The sequence below is a fragment of the Vicugna pacos genome, chromosome 16, assembly GCF_048564905.1.
Source record: "Vicugna pacos chromosome 16, VicPac4, whole genome shotgun sequence".
NCBI classification, from domain to species: domain Eukaryota; kingdom Metazoa; phylum Chordata; class Mammalia; order Artiodactyla; family Camelidae; genus Vicugna; species Vicugna pacos.
Window position 1 is genome coordinate 10070727 of NC_133002.1, and position 21702 is coordinate 10092428.

General features: G+C 54.1%; 1 protein-coding gene across 2 annotated transcripts in view; it reads left to right on the forward strand.

Moving 5' to 3' along the window:
- WSCD1 (WSC domain containing 1) overlaps positions 1-21702 on the forward strand; it is a 36294-nt gene that overhangs the window by 7448 nt on the left and 7144 nt on the right. For both annotated transcript variants that reach the window (XM_072940600.1, XM_006217590.4), the window contains exons 2-5: positions 1300-2004; positions 8157-8271; positions 8622-8806; positions 11833-11954. In XM_072940600.1, coding sequence (XP_072796701.1) covers positions 1575-2004; positions 8157-8271; positions 8622-8806; positions 11833-11954 — 852 coding nt within the window. In that variant the 5' untranslated portion in view covers positions 1300-1574. The remainder of the gene's footprint in view (positions 1-1299; positions 2005-8156; positions 8272-8621; positions 8807-11832; positions 11955-21702) is intronic.

Here is a 21702-nt window from a genome sequence, read left to right on the forward strand (position 1 = left end):
GTTCCCAGATCCTGCCCGGAAGCCCCAGGACCTGGCCGCTCTCGGTGTTCCGTCTGAGAGGGTCAGGCTGATCTGGCCCCCCGACACTGAGCCTGGAATGCCAGGCCACAAGAGCCCAAACGTTGTCTTTCCTCTCACACCCGGCCGCTGTCCCCAGGGCACAGAGCAGCCATTGAGGAACTGTGCGGGCCTGGCGGGGGTCCCGGGCCACGGTAGTCACAGGCAGGGGCTTAGTCACGCTCCTCGGAGCCTTTCTTCCTGGGACAAGCCTGTCCTTGTGTTAAAGGCTGTCCTCGCCCAGCTGCCCGGCTCAGGGCAGCTGCAGACCCCTCTGCCAACCCCCAACAGTGCGCTTCAGAGGCGCCGCCAGTGGAAACCAAAGCCCAGTGTGAGAGCTGAGTCCTGGGGAGCCGAGGCGCCCCTGCAAAGCTGCTCCGAGAGCTTCCCCTGCCCCCACCTTGGCCACAGCGGGGGCCCCGCCTCCTTTGGCATGTGCACGGCCAGGTGGTCTCCTGTTCCTTTGGCTCTGACCTGCCACCTTCAGGAAGCCTGGGTGGCTGTGCAAGCCCACCCCCTCCCCTGTGCCCTCTCCTGTGTCAAAACCCACCCATCCCTGCAGAACCATTTCCAAAAGACAGCTAGCAGTCCTGATGCACCCCGGGAGTCAGCAGTTGGCACGCATGTATCAAGCACCTGCGGTAGACTCAGGCCCTGGGCTGGGCGCCCTCGTAGGTGGTAGGGGTCTTATTATAGGCTAGGCCGTGTAGGGGTCCAGAGTACAGGCTCTGGAGGCAGACTGTGCCAACCTTTGGCTCCTCTGCTCGCCAGCTGTGTGACTTTGGAAATGTGACTTTGGCTCCTTTTGCCACAGTTTCCTCATCTGTAAAAGGGGGAGAACAGAGTATCTACCTTGCTGGATTGGTGTGAGGATTGAACTGGACGATACAGAAAGTGTTTAGCTCAGCGCCTGACACGTAGCTAGGATTCAGTACAAAGCCACTGTTGTTCCTCCCCCTTACTGCTGTCATTATTGGATCTTCACTCCTGCTCCAGGATAGTGTTAATCTCATTTTATAGGTGAGGAAACTGAGGCCCAGAAAGGTTAAGTAACCCACCTGATGTCACACAGCTGTCCAGTGGCAGAGCTGGGATTTGAACGCAGCTCTCTGTCCAGTGCTCCGGCAACACAGCTGGCCCTTTTGTTAAACAGAGCACAGGAGTGCAGGGCTCCTGACCCTGGAGCAGTGGGAGTGGTGGACCCTCCTATTGCATCTAAGTGCTTTTTCTCTTCTTTTCCAGATTTCTGAGCCAGGAGATGAGGGCCGCTAGAGCTCAGGGATGGCGAGGTTCTTGACCCCTGGGCAAAAGCTGCAGCTGCCAGGTCCAGGGGCGGAGATGAGTGGTGATGCCATTTGAGCACCTGCTGGAAACAGGGCAGGAGGAACAGTAGCCCCAGGGGAGTGCCAGCCGGTGCCAGGATGCGGGGATGACGCCTCTGGAGGCCCCGGCCTCCCTCCCGCCTGGGTACTAGGAGCCGTCCCGGGCTCCAGCCGGGAGCCCCGCTGCCCAGGGGCATGGCCAAACCTTTCTTTCGGCTCCAGAAGTTTCTCCGCCGAACGCAGTTCCTGCTCTTCTTCCTCACGGCCGCCTACCTGATGACTGGCAGCCTGTTGCTTCTGCAGCGGGCCCGCGTGGGCCTCCCGCCGCCAGGCCCCCGGGCGCCTGGCCCCCTGCAGGCCTTGCCTGTGGCCGCCGTGGCGCTGGGCGTGGGCCTGCTGGACAGCCGAGCCCTGCATGACCCCCGGGTCAGCCCGGAGCTGCTGCTCAGCGTGGACGTGCTGCAGGGCCCCCTGGACCGGCCCCGGCCCGGCCCCCGCTGGCTCCGCAGCCGCAACTCGGAGCTGCGCCAGCTGCGGCGCCACTGGTTCCATCACTTCATGGGGGACCCCCAGGGGCCGCCCGCCCTGGGCCCTGAGGCCCCCAGGCCAGCCGCCAGCAGCCGAGGTAGGTGCTCAGCCCTGGGTCTCCTTGCATGTATGGGAGCTACTCCTAGGAGCCCCGTTTGGAGACACAGGACTGGTGTCCCCTCTCCCTAGCCCTGGCAGCAGCCTGAGAAGTAGGCACTGCAGGCCCGTCGCCTTCATTCACTGTTTCATCCCGCTGCTCTGCTGCAGACAGGAAGGGCCTGGGAGGGGTCGCCCTTTGGAGTTTTGCTCACTTGCCAGCTGGACATGCGCATGGCTTGAGGCTGAGATGTGCGAGCATCTTAGAGCTGAGATGGACCTCGGCTGGATCCTGGCTCATTCCCAAGCTTCTTGGGTGACCTTGGACATGTTGCTGAACTTCTCTGGGTCCCTTGGAAACGGAGATAGAGATTCCTTCCCCAAGGTTGGGGTGAAGATTCAGTGCGATAATATAGAGTGGTGTTTCAAAAAGTGGGGACCCAGACCAGCCACCTAGCACCACCTGGGAGCTCGTTACAAGTGCACATTCTCGGGTCCTCTCACAGTTACCAAGTCCCCAGCTCTGGAGCAGGGGCCAGAGGTCTCCAGGTGGCTCTGATGCGTGCCCAAGCTGAGGACCACTGGGCTGGAAGGCCTCGTGTGTTCGTTGGCACTCAGGAACCGGCAGCTGTTACTGTGTAATAGCAACAGCTAACTGGTACAGCAGTGACCTCGTGCATGTCAGTGCAGTATTTACACGTGCTGTTATTACTGTAGCTCAGTTTTACAGGTGAAGAAGCCGAGGCGTGGAGGTGTTAAGTAAATTCTCCCAAGGTCATTCTCTTAGTTGGGGTTCCCTGGAAGCAAACCCTGAAACCAGGATTCAGATGGACGTGGTTTGTTTAGGATGTGATCCCAGGAACACAGGTAGGAAGTGGGAGGTGAGACAAGGAAGAGAAGGTGGTCAGGAGAGGGTACATGACGGAGCTGGTGGGGACATGGAGCAAGTGTGGAGCATGCATCTCAGGGCGCAGCCTAGAGGCAGCAAGGCCTGGGAGATGTGGGCAGGGCACTAACCAGGATTGCCAGAGTCACGCTGCTGGGGCTCCATCATGGGGAGAACCTGGCTCCTTACACAGAGTTATCCAGACTGTGCAGGGCCCAGTAACCTAGCCTGGATCTGCTGAGCATCCAGGGAGTGTCATGGCCACTGTGGGGTGCTGACTGATCTCAGTCAGTGTCTCAACATCCCTGTCACCACCCCATTTGGTTCTGTATCACCAATAACAGGGAAACTGCTCTCTTGACTGTAAGAAGTGTGGTTGGAGCTGAGAGTCCTCAGTGGCAGGATATAGGAGCAGAAGAGGCAAGAGCCTTAGGAGAATAACTCTGGAAGCCCAGTACAATGAAGACTGGAGGACTGTGCCTTCAACAAGAAAGAAACTTCCATGGAAGGAAGTTTCATCTGAAATCCTCTAGGTCAGAGCCCTATATGGGATTCCTCAGCAAGGCTTCCATATAAGAATGAGAGAGAATTCAGGAACTGGTTCTACAGCTCATTTCACATAGGTATGATCGCTGTAGACTGCACACCAAGAAGTTGGGTCTCTATGCAGGCAATGCCAGTGGAACTCATTTAGACTAAAGTGTAAATGACTGACCAAAGTTGTCATGGATTTCTTGAAAAGAAGGCATGGAAAGAGCACAAGTTTTGAAAACTGACCTAGGTTTCTCTCTTGCTATTGCCAATTATTGGTTCTGTGACCATGGGCAAATTAGCTGCGATTTTCTCTTTATTGCTCTCAATCCACACCTATTGAGGCCCCACGGATGAGTCTCCATGTGTGCTCTTCACTGTGCACTAGAGGAGTTCAGTCTGGTGGCAGAATCAGATGTGCACCCAGATGATTCCCGCACAGTGTGACTGAGGCGTATTAGAGACATGTGCAGGGAGCTTTGGGACCATTAGAGGTGACAGGTTCTTTGTAATCTGGCTTTGGGGTGACTGGCCAGCAGATGTGAGGATTCAGGGTGACCTGGTTTTAGCTGTAGATGTAGAGTCTGTACATCCAGAGAAACCAGTGGGCACCCCTTTACTTGAGTCATCACTTACAGAATCTATGGAAGGAGCTATGATGAAAACTGAAGAGATGACAGTGAGATGTGAACAGGACAGATAAGTCACCCATTCAACACCAGTGTGTTCTTTCTCATTAAAATAATGAAACAGCTCCTGCCCTGAGCCCCCGAGCTGAATTCTTCACTCTGGCTGACCCTCTCCGGTGATCCCCAGACCTAGTCAGTGAAGGGTTAATGCCTGGTCCCGCAGGAAAACCAAGTTCTGGTATAAAATGGTGACAGTTCTGATGGGTCACTGTCCCCTACCCCATAGGTCACTGGATATATTGAACATCTCCCAGGACTGGAGGTAGAACTTGCACTCTGGGAGAGGCCGTGGTGTCACGTGGCTGGGGATCTTCAGAGAAAGCAGGGAGAAGTGGCAGTGACCTGAAAACCCTCTGGGAGCCCCCTTCCCCTCTTTCCGTGGGCCCTGCACAGCCAGGTGGGCCTCCCTGGTGGAGAGGAGACCGCAGGCTGGCCCTCGGGACAGCTGCTGGGGCCGCAGACAAAGACAGCGTCTCTTTGCGGCCCGGGCAGCCCGCCATCCTCCTGCAAGGGGATCCTGTGAGCCTCGGAAGCTGCAGGAGGCCCCATCAATCACAGAGCATTTCATTATACCTTGGACAACATCCATAATGGAATAAAATGTCAGTAAGTTTACTGGGGGAAAAATAGTAACTTCTCCATAGCCAGTTTGTTTTTTATTGATAGTAATTTCCAAAGACATTCCAATATCTCCAAAGCCATCGTTAATAGCCTCACGGCATGTCCATTTTGATGTGCAAATGAACAGATGTGGAGTCACAGACAATAATGCATCGCCTCCGTTTCAGCCGAAAGTAATAAATCCGCCTCGGAATGTGTCCCAGCACATCCCTGGGAAGTCCTTTCTTTTCTGCACATTCTCGCCTCTGTCAGGGAGTTAGAAAAGCCATTCATTATTTTTCCAGGAAAAAAAGGGCTCACCGCCTCCTCACAGAGAGGGAGGCATCTGCGGCTCAGGCCCTCGCTACAAACTGAGACGGGGCCAGCCAGGCGTGGGCGTCCCCTCCAGACCGGTCAGTTCCATCCGATGGCCAGCTGGTAGCCAGCGAGCTGCTGCTCGTTTTGCGAGCCTGCCTGCTCGGAACCATTTCTTTCTCTCTTACTCATGCGTTCATTATTCAGCTAATATTTACAGAGCCATAGTCACCCTCGGCCCCGGGTTAGTGTGTCAGATCAGAATAATAATAGCTGTTACTTATCTGAGCATCTGTTTTGTGCCAGGCACTGTTCTGCCTAGATGTACATCTGTTATCGCACGTAATTTAATCTTCAGACAGAGGTTCAGACAGCCTTATGATGTCAGCCGTGCCATCACCATTTTCATGATGAAAGGCTTGCATTTCAGGGAAGTAATCTAGAAATGTTGATTATTAATGAGGATATAGTAACAATAAAAACAGTTACCACTGAGCCCCGTCCTCCATGCCACGACTGCATTAGACACACTGCCGGCGTGGGACCTCATGGAATTCTCACGACCACTCCATGAATTCCGTGGGACCCTAACCCCATTTTACAGATGGGGAAGTGGAGGCTTGGGAAAGCGAGGCTGCACATGCCAGGTCACACAGCCAGCTCGAAGTGGAGCCCCCAGAACGCTATGTGCCAGTCTCAGCCTTCAGGGGTCTCGAGCCCAGGCACCTTTAGACCCTTCTGGTTAATTTCCCGTCACCAGTGATACATGTTTAACAACCCCTGAATTTGTGCTCCTGATGTTTACCTGAAAGCTGTAACAGAACTTCCTCTTTGCTGAGCAACACACATCAGAAATTTCTCAAATATTTGTCTTCTTTCACTAAGTGGGCAAGCTGAGGGGAGCAACTGATTCTCACCAACCTGAGTGAAAGCTTTCTGGTGCCGATAGTCCTGAGACTTAGATAAAGAGAGAGAAGCTTGTGGGACACGGGTGTCTGGGGTCCCACAATGAGGGATGGAGCCTGTGTCTGTGGGGGGACACTGGGACACTGGGTGTGGACCACGTGTGTGCTGATGGGCATCGCCAGTGAAGGTGACCTCAAGAGGTTCATTGCCTAGAAGGGGGTGAGACCCCCTGGCAGATGCTGAGAAGGTGACTGTTGCTCTCTCTGCCGCCCTGGTGTTGTCTAACCTGAGGTCTCCGGGTCTTCAGCCATTCTTGGCATGACGGAGAGTCCAGTCTCCCGCCATCTTAGCCATCTTCCTCTGCCTTGCCTTTCTCAACCCGGGGCCCTGGGAATTGCACATTGGTGTAGCCAAGGACCAGCCCCTCCTTGCACTTGGGCTCTCTGCTCCTGCTTTTGCATTTTCAAAGGATGCCAGCATTTTAGGAGCTCTGACCCCCTGCTGGCAAGTAGATGCTGATTGTTGACATCTTGCCTGACCTGGGGAGTCACCAGCTAAGTTGAAGTTGTGGTCCTGGCTCTTAACGAGCCTTAAATCCTGTTGCAGAGACAGGACACGCGGGTATAAAAGATTTTCAACAACAATAGTTAGTGATAAGGATTTGGGTGTCAGCAAGTTTTTCAGACATTCAATCTAAGAATCCAGAGACAGGAGAGGCCATAATGGGCTGGAGTGGCCAGGGCTCTAAGCCTTCAAGATCAGGTAGGAAGCAAAGCATGGACGTGAGGGAGGGAGCAGGGACATGTTCGAACATGGGCAGGAGAAGTGACCTGGGACAAGTGGAGGGGGAGGGGTGCATTTATCCATTTGACAGTAGGGGCAACCGAGGCACAGAATGTCGAGCCGATTTAGTCAAGGTCAGAGACAGATTTAAGCATGGTGTTCACACTCAGGAACATCGCTTCCTGGTTGGGGCCCAGTAATGAAAGCTGGAGGACCCTCCCCTCCAAACCGCCCAGCGGGTGGCCCTGAGCTGCTGCTTTGGGCCAGGTTCTTGGCAGGAATAAAAAGCCAGTCTCACCAGATCAGTGAGCTCCTGGACCTGCAGGCAAGATCATTACTCCTCACCGCAAAGCTGTTTGAGAGCTGGCAGGCTGCTGGGACGCCTTGGGTGTGCTGCTTCCCAGAGACAGCCTAACCTCCGGAGGCGGCGGTGTGCTGCCCAGGGGCCGCTGGAGATCCCTGGGGCTGGGCACAGACGCTCCCCTGGAGACGGGCAGCATCTTCATCACGGGTGCCAGATCCGGATCTCGGCACAGCTAGCGTGGGCGTGCATTCACAGCTCAGGACCACGTGACGGCGTGTTTGCAAACTCCCGATGCGCGGTTCCTCTAACACGCCATGGTGCGTGTGACATTTACACACCTACCGCCCTTGCTTAGTATGTGAGTTCTCCAGGCTTCTCCGGCATCTCAGGGAGGCACCTCCCTCTCTTGGGGTGATAGGGCAGGGACATTGCCGAATCCCACTGGCGTGCGCACAGTTGCATCAGCACCACCACTGCTTTGTGGAATCTTGTCCCCCAGGGCCCCCTTCCAGGGATGAGCCAGAGATACCCGAACAGGCAAGCACTCAGCGGTCCCTTGGTCCTAATGATTCCCACGTGGGACAGCTCTCCTACATGTTAACAGATGCCGCTTATACACCGCCAGCGAGGGGGGGCTTCCTCCCTCCTGGGATGGTAGATTTTTTTCTGGAAAAAAATAATCTCTCTGTTTGCCAGATCTTTGGATTGGGTAAGATCAGACTTCCCATAACGAATTTATTCCCTCTGGATCACAAGGAGGTAACAGAACCTGCCTATCGGGACATTTGTGGAGGCAGAGCCGAGAAAGAGAGGGGATGGAGAGGAGGGTGTCCAAGGGAAGCAATTAAACCAGGCAGACTTGATGCATTGAGGTTGGTGGAAGAAAGTGGGATTTTGGCTCAGGCCAGGCTCCCAGCTGTGTGTCTAGGGGGACAGTGGGCCATTAAGAAAAGGGGCAGGAAGAGAACAAGGTGGAAGTGTCCAGAAGCACCACAGGGACGGTTAGACCACAGCCTCATCCCCAGGGCTCCTCCGACAAGTGCCTTAGCCAGGAGGGGCAGTGCTGAGAGTGGACCCACGATTTGGGCCCTCCCTCTCTCCAGGACCTCTAAGTGTCTGCTGTGTTTCCCTGCCGGCAGGCACATACATGGGATGCTTCAGTGACGATGGCCAGGAGAGAACTCTGAAAGGGGCTGTATTTTTTGACTTGAGAAAGATGACCATCTCCCACTGCCAGGATGCATGCGCTGAGCGGTAAGTCTGGGGCCCTGAACAGCGACTCCACTGGAAATAAGGTGAAGATACAGCCCCAGGAAGTGGGAGTGATACCCCCCGGGGTGATTCTTGGGCTGACAGATTGCTGTCGTAGTTTCATTAGAGCTCAGTGGGTCAGATCCCAGTTGTCTGGAAAGAATAAAGTTTATTGATGATCCAGCAGGGGCTTATGGGAAGAGCCCTGGGCTCAGTGTTAGAAGACCTGGGGTTCTACTTCTCCTAGGGATTCAGACTTATCCTGGCCCTGGGCCCAGCTGCCATTCATTGATCCAGACCTCAGCACTCTGGGCCAAGGTCGGGACTCACCCCAGGCCCCGCTCTTCCTGCAGGTCCTACATCTACGCGGGCTTGGAGGCAGGGGCCGAGTGCTACTGCGGGAACCGGCTCCCAGCAGTGAGTGTCGGGCCAGAGGAGTGTAACCATGAGTGCAAAGGAGAGAAGCGCTCGGTGTGCGGGGGTGCCGGCCGGCTCTCTGTGTACCGTGTGGAGGAGCTGCAGCCCGGCTCCAGGAAGCGTGAGTGTGCCAGCCTCTCCCTGAGCTCTGTCTGTCCCCACATCTGCATCCCCTCATCCAGCCTACGCAGGACAGACCTTGTGCCCTCCCTTTCTCATCACATTCACCGGGCAGGCTCGTGGCAAGGCAGGAGGAGGGTTAGGATCCACTAAAGGTTGCTTGAGTTCACAGCTGAGGCACATCTTTCTTTGTCCTCTGCAGGAGAGAGAAACTAATCGGGGGCCCAGGGTCTAGGTCTCAGTGTGTGTCAGACATGCTGTGTGGCCTCTGGCAGCTTGCTTCCCCTCTCTGGGTTCCAGTCTATTTTGTAAAGTACAGAGGCAGACTATAATTTCTGGCAATGGGACAGACCAGCTAGTCTGAAAGTTTCCTAGCCATAAAGCAGCCAGAAATGCTGGGTCAAGTTGAACAAATGTTGTTTTAAATGCAGAGCTGAACTAACAAGAAAGTAAGGAAATCTCTGGCTCCAGGAAGGAAGCAATAAATGAAGAGATGAGGGTCAGAGAAGATGCTCTACAGCTCAGGGTCTCCTCAGGGGGAAGCTGCTGCTCTTGCTGGCCACATGGCTTAGGTTTCAGTGTCCAAGCAGGACAGAAAAGGAGGCTTTGAGCCTGTCAGGCTGGGAAGTTGGATGGCAACCTCTACGCAAAGATGAATCCAGTTTCACTGAAGTATAAATCAGTGAAATTTTAGAATTAAAAAAAAATACCACCTACCAGTTCAGGGAGATAGAAAAACTTGTCTGTTCTGACCTGAACTTCAGGTGAAAAAAAGATTTCCTAAGAATTTATAACCTGAGAATTTATCATTGCAGGCCTGCATTTATATGAGTGTTGAGGTTCAGATTTATGCTACGTGCCCAATCCTGAAAGTGCCAAGATGAAAATCTGCTCTGGGGAGGAGGGTAATAGCTCAGTGATAGAGCACTAGGTTCAATCCTGGGTTCTAGCCCCAGGATCTCCATTTAAAAAAAGAAAGAAAGAGAGAGAGAGAGAAAGAGAGGAAGGAAGGAAGGAAAGAAAGAGAAAGAAAGAAAGGAGGAAAGAAAGAAAGAAAGAAAAAGAAAGAAAGAAAGAAAACAAAGGAAGGAAGGAAGGAAGGAAGAAAGGAAGAAAGGAAGAGAAAATAGGCTCTGGGCCGTCTGGAGTACTAATAGAGGCAAATACAAAATCTCTCTCAGCCGCCAACCCAGGTATAAAGAGTTCCCACAGATAAATTTTCACTGAAGATGAGTTTGTAATTCACAATTACAGAACTCAGAAGGAAATAATCAACCATGAGGGAGAGTCAGCTGATGTGTCAGACAGCAAGATGGAACCTCCCAGAATTTCAGCTGAGCATGCTATCAAATTGAGATGACAACTGAGGGGGCCCAGCTCAATGCATGGGAAACTCAGATTTGTCCTCTTGCAAGATAACAAGACCCAGATCCACTTTATGTAATTATGAAATTCTCCCTTTATAGAATAATATGGCTGTGTACATTTGCACACATTGGGGACCACCCTCTTCCTGACTGAGAGGGGCCAGGCTGGGAAGAAGTCAGGATGTGGGAGACCGCTCCCCACCACTGGCAAGGGTAGGATGGCAGATGATGGAGGGACAGCCCAGCACCCAGGTCCATCAGCTCATGAACTCAGCTGCCTCTGGCCATGGACCAGGGCTTCAGGAGAGCTGATGGCTTAGTTTGAGAACTGGGCAGAGCTCAGAGAAAGAGGTGTCAGGTCAGAAGCTAAGACTGCAGAGGGGTTTCTGGGAGAGCTTTCCTAGGGATGAATGAGTTTGCCAAGCAGAACGGAAGCCCAGCTGTGAGAAGCAGGGGTGAGTTTCAAAGCCAACCCTGGCCACTGTCTATAGGGTCAGGGTGATGAGTAAGGTGTCTTGGTGCTCAGACCCGAGCAGCTAGGCTGCCTAAGTGCTTCCTGTATTCAGACAAGATGTGTTTGGGAACAAGGGCTCCACATGGGGGAATGGGGACAGGGGTAGAGACTCTGACAACACACTCTTTATGGATTCACTAATGAGACCTTTAACAGAACAGATACTCTGTGCTGGGCCATTAGGATACCCGGCCTGGACTGTTTTCCCAGCACCAGGCTGCTTTCCTTTATCTGTCCTAATAGGTCCATTCCCTGACACCCAGACCACTGGTGCCATGGTCGATTGGATGGGTTTCCAGACCCGGAGGTTGCTCCTGCTTGGCAGTTTTGCAGGCAGAGAGCCCTCCTGCCATGGTGCTGACTGGCGAGCGGGTTTCTGCTGCTGGCCCAGACGTGTGGCAGGCCAAGAATCCCGGGACATGTGTTAGAAGGAGAATGGGATGTGAATCAGGATGCCAGCTAGAGAAACTTGGATGAGTCTGGAAGAGATAGGAGCAGTTGGTGTCAGAACATTCCAGAAGGTTTGTTCAGCACCAAGGAAGCCAACTAGAGGGCTGGACTTTTCCACCATAAGGCTGAAGAACAGTTTGGCAGGAGGCTTCCTTGGTACCACAAGGGTGAGGAGTATTCCTAGAAATTGGTGAGAGTTCAAGATCAGAGAGAGAGCAGTTGCGGTGTGACTCGACGGCACAGCAAGAGGGAAGGTGGCGGGATTTCAGATTTCAGAATCCACGTCTCTTTTCCAGCATGCTTGGGCAGAACTTTCCAGAATATCATGGTCTCTCGGGTCCCCTAGTGCAGCACATGATGGATACACAATCTGGATTCGTGGAAGGAAGGGATGGAAAGGAGGATGGACACTGTTCCCTGAGGGCTGACGGGAGAAGCAAGGCATGAGCTCAGTCCCAGCCAAGCGGCCCCTTGTCAGTGCCCCTGGGTGACCAAGGGCCTGGTGCCTGATTTCTCTCAGGAGCTTGGCTTGACCACAGCCTCTCCAGGCAGTTTGCTCTCTCTGATTGGAAATCCGCCCCCTCTTGAGTCTATTTCCATCTATTTCAGGACCTGAAGCCACCGTCTCCCCTCGGGACAGGCGCAGAGAATGGTGGACACTGTTTCTCAACCAAAACCCTGTTTCCTTCCCCACAGGGAGGACCGTCACATACCGGGGCTGCTTCCGGCTGCCGGAGAATGTCACGCACGCCTTCCGTGACTCCCTGGTACAGGCCAACATGACGGTGGAGACGTGCTCGGGATTCTGTTCCCAGAAAGTAAGAGCGATTGTGGCATCATAGCCATGTCCTTTAACCTTCCAGCGTGCGTGGCGGTCTCAGAGAGGGGGCTGCAGGTATCTGTTCTCCGAGCCTGGGTGGGAGGTGAGGAGGGCGGGGTGGGAGCGCCGCAGGAGATGCAGCCGAGTCTCAGAGGGTGCCGGCACGGAGCCCACTAACTCGGTGATCCAAGGCTGGGTCAGGAATTGTCAGCGAAGGTGGTAAAGCTGAAAGAATTGTGCCTTTCCTGATGTGAGCTCTGGGCGCAAGTGTCAGATATTAAATTGACTTGGTTTGGAAGCAAGAAGATGCTGGCTGGGGACTTGGGGCATGCTGATGGATTTTCTGTTCTTTGTGCAACAGCACTGGGCTGTGAATCCGACTCTGGGGGCTGAAGTCACACATGTACCTTTGGTTCAGCCTGGGCCGAGGAGTGGAGTGTGACTGTGCGGAGTCCAGGCTGGGCACCAAAGGCCATTGTCCCTGCATCGCCTGTCGGCTTTAGGGTGGGAAAAGTTGGTCAAGGCCAGACAAGGCTTGTCAAAGGCAGGATCCAGGCAGGACCCAGGCAGGGTGTGAAGGGAGGCTGGCGGGACCAGCAGGCTGCTGAAGAGCATCGAGGACTGGGGCTGGAGTCCTGCCATCTCCAGATTGGGCTGGATGCTATGGCCCTAGGAATGGCCCTGGGTGGCAGTAGGCTGGGGTTTGGGGCTGCTGCTACGTGCTGGGGTTCAGTAGCCTTGATGGGACTGTGATACTGGCAGCATAACAGAGTGGGGCTAGGAGAGAGAAGGGCTTTGGCGGTGATGATGATGATGGTGGCGGTGGTGGTTTGGTTATCAACAGCTGCTAACAGGTACCGATCGTTTATTCCACGCCAGATTCTAGTCCAACTTCACAGGTGTTAATCCCACTTAATCCTCTTGACAATCGTATGGGGTGGGTGTTATGATTTGACTGCATTTTGCAGGTGAGGAAACAGGCAGAGAGAACTTGAGAGTTCTGCCTGAGATCACACAGCCAGGAATGGGGAGAGCCAGGATTTGAACTCTGCCTCGCTCTGTAGCCTGCTGGTGGTTTGAAGGGTGCAGGACGTGGGCTTCAGTGAAAGCAGGTGTGTTTGGACACGAAGGAGCCCACCCTCTGTCTCACCGCCCCTGCCCTCCGTCTACTCTGTGTTCTTGACCCCCCTGAGATGCTTCCCTTGGAGGAGGGAGCAGACAAAGCCTTTTTCATACGTGCTTTCCTCTTGCAAGCGCAGCCTTTGAAGTGGCTCTTACATCTCCAGCACTTCCGAAGCCACTGCCAAGGATGTTTTGGGCGTCAGGGCTTACAAGACACAATGCTGGAAGCCGAGAAGACTGTTGATTCACGGACATCCGGCCCCAGGACCCCTTCCTCCCCTCTCCCCCTAGTGGGGGCAGAGCCCGGTAGAGGCGGCTGGGACACCTGCTCACACATGCAGGGAAGCAAGCCGCCCTGTCTGGGCTTCCTTTACACCTGCAGTTCAGGGCGGCTCCCTGGAGAGCCTCCCGCTGCAGTCAGAGGAACTCAGCTGGTCTGGACCTGCTGAAGGCTGGTCTCCTCGGGCCATGACGTGGAGGTGTCCGCCTGCGTGCTGGACGCTGGGCAGCGGCTGCCGTCCCTCCCGTGGTGGGCTCTGATCCTCCCAGCGCTCCGTGAGGGGGGATGGTCGGGCCCCTTCCTGCAGCAGGGCCGGTGCAGGTTTGCGGGAGTGAGAGCTCTCACGCTCGGGCACGGAGCCGCTGGCTTTCCATGCCACTCTTGACACCACACACCCGTGCTTTTTATGCTGCTGCCTCTCTGTGTGACATCAGCGGGGATGGGGAAGGGGACAGCCGGCTGAGTGGCCGAGGGGGAGACAGGAGACAGAAGAAACAAGAGGAAAGGGAGTGCGACTTTGGTCCTTTAAGTTATTTTCAATGGATAATAGCCTCACACGGAACACAGTAAAGAGATACCCAAAGGGTGTCGAAAGGCAAGCCTTCCTTTCTCCCCTGTGTGTCGTCCGCTCGGTGTCCCTCCTTGGACGCAGCTGATGGGCCAGACCTCCCGAGTCCACTCTCAGAGAGTCTATGAATATTCAAGCGGTTATTCCTTTACAGAGTCATGATGCCTTTCAAACCCCACAGATGGTAACGAGCCACACACACTACCCTGCCCCTCACGCCTTTCCTGCAACAGTCTATCTCGGAGGTTGCTCCAGACTGGCACAGAAAGCGCTTTCCCACTCTTTTATTCCCTTACACGGATGTCCTATAATTTATTTAACCAATCCCCTGCTGTTAAGCATTTAGGTTGTTTCCAGTCTTTTGCTTTTACAAACAAGGCTGCAATGACTATCCTTGTAGGTGGGTCGTTTTGTCTTGGCGGATCTGCCAGATAAAACTTATAGGAGGTGCTGGGGTCAAAGGCTGTATGTCCTTGTCATGAGAGTAAACTTTGCCAGGCTGCCCTTGGCAAAGGTGGAGTTAATTTTATGCCCCTGCTGGCTACAAGTAAGAGGGAAACCAGGGACTCCTGTGACTCCTCTTTAAGGGAGGTTGGCTTCAAAACAGCATCCCTGGTCGATGCCTCAGTATTTTGGCCTGGGGTAGGGGGGCACCTCCCCTGGGGCAGCCCATCAGGGCCTAGAGAATTCTGCCTTGTGGTTATAGATACAAAACCTGAAGATTTTAAGCTCTTCAACTCCTATTTCCAGCCTTTCTTCATATTTACAGGCACAAATCCAGGCTCCTGCAGTCTCACATTGGAGCATGTGAGCAAAGATGCCTGCTTGCTCTTAGTATCTTATGCCCCTGTACATCTTAGAGCTTTGTACGTCTCCCCTCGAGATGCACTTCAAGGACCCGTTACTTGTTCGGCTCTGGCCAGTGATGCTGCGAGTTGTTCAGGTCAGAACAAGGATGCCGGGGCATCCAGGGTTCTCAGCGAGTGGCCTTTGCCCTACAGGCATAGGAGTCTGTGCTGTCAGCCTGGCCCCTATCCCGGCCTCCCCTGTATTGTCGGATGGGGCTGGGACGGCGGCTGCTTCCTTGAGTCTCATTGTTTAGATCCACAGAGTTTTGCAGCTGTGAGGAGCAGAGTCACTATTTCCAACTTTCAGGTTGAAAGCGGGTCTTGGCAGGACACACTCAGTGGAACAGGGCCAAACACATATGCTGACACTTATGGGGAGTGTCACCCTCCTCGTGAGGTGGAGCTCACTCCTGGGGCCAGGACAGGAACTGGGTGACTGTGACCCATGGCAGAGGAAGGTCAGTGCCTGGTGGGGATGAAGGAGACTTGGAGGGAGGTTGAAGGAGGAGGGCTGCAACTTTTTGGAAGGGTTAGATCTGGAGGATGAGGGATGTGAGGAGTGCGTCCCAAAACTGGGCAATGGTTGAGTAGGGGCGAGGTGACGGGGAGGCAGCCAGCTTGTCGGGAGTGCAGAGCTCTGTGGTCCCCTGTGAAAGTAGGGAAGGGACTGCAATGAGCCTTGGATGCCTGCCTCAAAAGTCCAGATGTTTTTCGGTGGATAAGAGGGAGCTACTGACTGTGTGGCAGGGGACAGGGACGCTACGACTGGGGTGGGGCTTCATGGCTGTGGGTAGGATGCTCTGGGGTGGAGGGTGGTCTCTGTGGATCTCTTTGGGAGGCGGCAGTCCTCAGGGCCATCCCCAGAGATGCCTTGGCAAAACTGCGACCGAAGTCGACCTGTGTCCTGGTTCTGGAATTGGGGGATTCCAGGAAGGGCAAGGATGCTTCCAAGTAAAACCACCATCTACCCAGCAGAGTGAGCCTTTGATTCCCACAATGTCTTTCATCCCTTCTCCCTCGTCCTGCCCTGTGGTTATTGGTATGACTTGGACTCAAGCCTTTTGGGTGGTCCCAGTGGAAGCTTGGCCTGGGACCCTGACCTCACTCTAGGGCAGGACTTCTCACCCTTGCCACTGTCGACATTGCAGGTCGGGTAGTTGTTTGGAAATTTGTTGGTACATCATAGGATGCTTAGCAGCATCTCTGGGCTCTGCCCGCTGCGTGCCAGTAGAGCCCCCCACTTAGCTGTGACTGTCTCCAGACATCGCTGGGGTCCCCTGCGGAGCCCTCCATCGAGAACCACTCTCCTAGAGGGCCAGCTTGGAGGCATTGGCTCGGCCATGCCCAGGCCTGGTCCACGTTCTTCACACATCTGCATCCTGGTGATCAATCGTCTTTTCCAACTGTTTAGTGAGTAAAAGAAGTGAATTCCGCCTCCAGTGTTGAGATCTGGTGGATGTGAGATCAGATGGCGTTTCAGCCAACCCCGGCCTGTGGAGGTCAGGGACCTGTTGGCAGGAACGGTTTTCTCCGTCCTCTCCTGGACGTGGAGAGAGGTGAATTTGAGGATATCTGGCTGTACTTTTCTGACCGAAGTGCCAAGCACTTTCTCTCCGGAAAGGCCAGCGGCACTGAGGCTGCAGAGATGTCCCATGGCAGCTTCATTGCCTCCTAATTTGGCTGCAAGACAAGCTCAAATGTCCTGCGATGTGGGAGCGGTTACATTATGCCACAGCCATACGGTGGACTATAATGCAGCCATTGAAAATGTTTTCAAAGACTTTTATGATGGAAAAGGCTCACAGCAGAAGGTTAAATGGGGCAGAGCTAAATCTGGGGGTGTGGGCTGCAGGCTTAATTAGGGCTGGCTGGGCAGGGGGGCTGGGAGCAGCAGATGCCAGAGGTGGAGCATGGAAGTGGGAAAAGGGGGCACCCTCCTCATGCTGTGCCCCAATTTTGAGCACTATCTGAGGTTTATTTGTGGTTCCGATTAGAAATCTCTACTGTTTTGGTTTTTTTTTTTTTTTTTTTTTTTGCTAGTTGGTTAAAATGGATTTGAGGAGCTCCCAGAGTGTAGTTTGACAGGGACAGAACATTTGGGGCAGTATCAGCACCTTAATGATCTGACACTGCCAGCGAGAGGCACTTGACCAATGCGATGTGTTTTTAAACTCAGTAAAATGATCTTGTCTAATTTTCGGCAATTGCGTTGGAGAGGGAAGAAAACCTGCTCATTCTCAGTGCTCATGATCCTGTCACCTCCCTCATTTGGACAGAAGGTGAGAATGAGCTTAGGTATTTGCATTGGTACCAGTCTGGGTCCAGGGTAATTCATTTCCAAGCCCCATTTTGTGCGCAGGTGGGTAGACCGTTTGCAGGAGTGCGTGTTCCCAGGGTGGGGCGGATGCCTGAAATCTAACACCATCTGCAAATAGGTTACTAACGTGTGAAGCCTCACCAGCTATTACGCCTTGTGATCTGAGGTTGGTTCTCCCTGCAATGTCTAGTGGTTCTACTGAGAAAAGCTTCGGAGGGAGAGAGGTGTTACCCATTCTGCTTGCCCTTGTTTGGCCTATTTTGGGTGTCTAAGTTCTTCGTGCAGAATCGTCGTCCCTGGATGTTTTCCCATTGACATTTCTTCTGAGGGTTTTCCTTTGTCCCCTTCATGGCAGCGCTAACCCAACTGCCTATGGGATGGAAAGGCAGTCACCAACGTGGAGCCCGCTTGTTCTCTGCTGGGCGGTGGCTCTGGCCAAATCTGCTTGGATCCCAACAGATGCGGTCCATCCCGCGTGGCCCCTTTCCCTCCACGTGGCACGAAATTTCACATCTCTGCCAAGGGTTGGGTCTGTAAGGGTCTGGGTTTGTGAGTTACCAGCTCTGTCTGCTATCTGGGGTCCAGTCTGCGGAGAACCATTGCCCAAGGGGACATCCCCTAGGGGCCCCTGGAGACACTCTGACATTTGCCCCACACCATCTTGAGGCAGCACCTTTGAGGCTGGACACATGGAAGGGGGCTGGTGGGTCAGCTCTTCGTGTGGAGAATGGATTCAGAGGGAAGGCCAGTGCCTCTGTCCCCACCACGGGCATTTAGCCTTCCCCGGACTCAAACTAACCACGCTGCTGAGAATCTACTCTCTGAAAGGCACCTTAATAGTACAGCTGTCCCTTGAACAACAGGAGTGTGAACTGTGCTTGTCCACTTACACGCGGATCTTCTTCAATAAATCGTGCTGCAGTACTACGTCCTCTGCCGCTGGTTGAATCTGCGGATGCAGAACCGCAGACTTGCGGATTCGCGGGTTCCGGTATCCGCAGCAGGTCCTGAGACTGATCCCTGCAGATAACAAGGGATGACCGTATATCATTCCATCCTTGAATCCCCTTTACATCTGGAGAATTCAAGACTCAGTCCATCTAAATTTAAACTCACACCTGCTGACTTAAGAGCGCTTCATCATTAAGCGATACCCCCTTCACAGATGACAAAATCAAGGCTCTACTACCAGGATCTACTCCGTGACCCCTTGGCCATGCCCAGGCCTTTGCACGTGGACCCAGAGGGCCCAGGCCTGGCCGTATCATGACCTGGCTCCAGACTGTGCCCGCCCACCCCGCAGCCCCTGCCGGAGGCTGCATCCTGGACACCCACTCTCAGGCTGTGGAGGAAGTGCGGGGTTAGGATGCGCCTGCCCCTACCCCGCCTGCGGACTCAGCTGCGCCAGCTCCCTCTCTAACGCCGCGTCTGTTTAATTGAAACAGTCGCACATCTCTGTCCCCGCTTTCTTCTGCTGCTTTGCTTTTTCAGTTCATTTTCTCCCCTTCTCTCTGCCTCTCACTTGGGCTTAGGGTGGAAGTGCGGGGAGCAGGGAGGTTGGCAGAGAGATAAGATTCATCAATATTTAATTTTTATGGAAATCATGTCTTAGAAATCCCCCAGAGGCTGAAAATTGTTCTGTGTTTTCAGAATCCAGTGATGTTGCTGAAGAGGTTATGTTGTAAATAAAACCACATTACTGTCTGTGGCTCTCCCGTCGCTCGGCAAACACCCGGAAACTTGACAGTTTAATCCACTCAAGGAAGCAAAAAGGTTCGGGTCACGGTCGGGGGCAGCCGGGACCCAGCCCCAGGAGATAGGATTGTGAGGTGTCAGCGTCAGCAGCACCCTCACTGTCGGAGAGGGAGACAGAACCAACCCGCCCTGAACACACTTTTTTTTCACTCTGTTGATGAAATGTTCTTGTCTGAACAGGAATCCCAGGACAGCACAGCCCCCTGGGGTTCCTGTTGTCGGGGAGGGGTTTGCTCGGATGTGACAGGTTTTCTTCTCTTTGTTCAAGCCCGGCGAGCAGATGACCAACAGAAGGCTTACGTCCAAGCCCATCGCCAACAACTCTGGGGGCGTAGTTGGGATCTGGAAAGGGTATTCATTCATTCACTGGTTCATCCATCAAACGTTCAGTAAGCATCCACCCTGTTCTAGATACTGTTCTAAGTACTGAGAATGCAGCAAAGCCCACCAGACACACCAAAATCCCCGCTTACATTCTCCTGGATCGAGGCAGACAGTAAGCCAGGTAAATAAGTGACAATGACGGCAGCTGTGGCCCAGGCTGTGCAGGTTGCGGCGTTAGGGCCTCATGGTGGCCACTGAGTACACAAAGCAATTCTTTTCTTTACGTGTCGGATCAAGACTAAGGGCCCCACGTGCTCCTTGGGGGAGGGGCTTCCCACTGTTGCTTGATCCTGAGCTTTGGGGGCCTTGGAGGGGGAGCCAAAGTGAGGAATTTTAGGAGCCAAGCTCTCAGGTCCTCTGAGTGTCAGGAAGGTGGTCTGGGGCCCACCTCCCGTACAATGAGAGACCTTCAGAGATGAGAGTAGGAGACTCTACTACGTGCTGGGCCTGGCCTGGGCCCTTTCCCTGCATCATCCTCCCTTCATTCACCCAGCACTCTTCAGTGCGAATATTATTGTGCCCATGCGACAGATGAGACGGCCGAGGCTCAGCAAGGAGGGGGTGGAGGGGTGGTCAGTTACTGGCCCAAAGTCACACAGATATTAAACTGTGGTCCTAGGATTTGAGTCCAGGTCTGTTGGATTGTAAACCTGGTGCTTTCTCTGCTGCCCGGTGCTTCTCCCTGGCACCTCTGGACACAAACCCATGGACACCCAGAATGACTACCTCCCCCCTTTCCCCATTCCTGGGAGAAATCCCCAACTCAAACCTCATCCAGAAAAGGCATGAGGAGAGATGTCCAGGTCTCACTGGCCCTGTCAGTGGACCAGAGGGAGAGAAATGAGGTCCTCTGACTCTTGCAGACAGGCCAAATTAAGGGCTATGTCCATTTTACAGATAGAGGAACTGAGGTTCCAAAAGAGGAAGTGATTTGCTCCTGGAACCAAGGACTGTATAGCGTTTTTCTAATCCAAAAGGGAGCGCTGAGTTCTGGAAACAGATTTGGGGTATGTGTGTGTAGAGATGTGTATATGTGTGTGTGTGTATGTAGGAGTGTGTGGGTGTGGGTGTGTGTGTAGGGGTATGTAGTGTAGGAACAGTGAACGCATCCTCTCTAATGTCCCCACGTGGCAGCTCGGTCCTGAGAGGGGACCATGGGCCTGGACCCTGCTGAAATTCCTGGCAGAGGTGAAGCTGCCCCGAAGCCTTGGCGCAAGACAAGGGAGGCAGGGAGAGGCCTTCATAGGAGCTGCGAGGCATCTGGGAGAGCATCCCGCCTGCACTTGAGAACAGCCCTCCCCTGGGGACAGCCTTCCATCCCCTTCCCTCCTAGGACCCCTCCTGGACCCCAGGCTCTGCACTGCCCTCCCTTGGCTAGGACACCACCTCTTGTCTTTTCTGAGGGCTGAGATCCTCGGCTCTGCCAAGCCACGCTCAGAAAACGCTATTGATTTTCTTTTATTTATTTATTTATGCGATTTTGCTGTGGGCAAAAAATAAAAAGGTTTGTTCAGCGTTTCCCTCAGCCATGAGACGTTTTCTCCGCCCACTGCCTCCCTCCCTTCCTCCTTCACACGCACTCAAGAGACTCCTCTCCTCTCTCTGTGCTCCGGGGGGACCTCGCATCTCCTGTTTGCAAGATGCACGGAGAGGCAGAGTTGAAATGGGGCCAAGTGTTCTGCCTAGCGCCTGGCACATAGTAGGGCCTCAAGTCATAAGTGTGGGAGCGGAGGTGGAGGAATCGTTGAGCGAGCGCGGCTGATGCCCACAGGGATAAGCAGGCTGAGGACGGCCAGTTCCTCGGGGAAAGCGCCTACTGTGTGCTGGGCCCAGCGGGGGCCATCTGGATCTTTCTCAGCTAGCCTTCGCAACGAATGTGCAGGGTGGGCTTTATCCCCTTTGTTTCACTGTGAAATTCAGAGAGGTTCAAGGTGACCCTGCCCTGACCTGAATTCACATCCAGGCTTTCCGGAGGCCAGCGCCCCCGCTCTCTCCACTGTGTGGTGGGTGCAGCTTCCCCAGAGGGAAGGAGAAAACGTGTGAAAGCCTGCCAGGGGCTGGCGTGGCCCTTTCCTAACCCTGGCAGGGCCCCTCTGTTTTCGGGAAGCCCCCCCAGGCTGAGCAACTCCAAGGAATCAAGGTCTGCTGGTGCCCACCCCTCCCGTCCTGGAGAGATGCTGTGTGGGGTTCCCTCGCCAGCCCTGTGCCCCATCCCACAGCAGGACCTCAGAAACAGGGTTTAGGCCGGTCTCTTCCCAGAGAGGGCTGGTGGGAGGGAATTCCAGACCTCACTCGGGGCTCACAGTCTGTTGGTTAAAGATGTTGAGTGCGGAGCTGCCCTAGGGGGCTTCTGCATCCCATCCTGACCCCCACACACGTTCGTTCAGATGATTCCCCAACTACAGTGTCTAGCCCCTTCCTGACCCCCTAGGCATCTCCAAAGTCCAGTCCCAGTCCACCCGCTGGACTGGC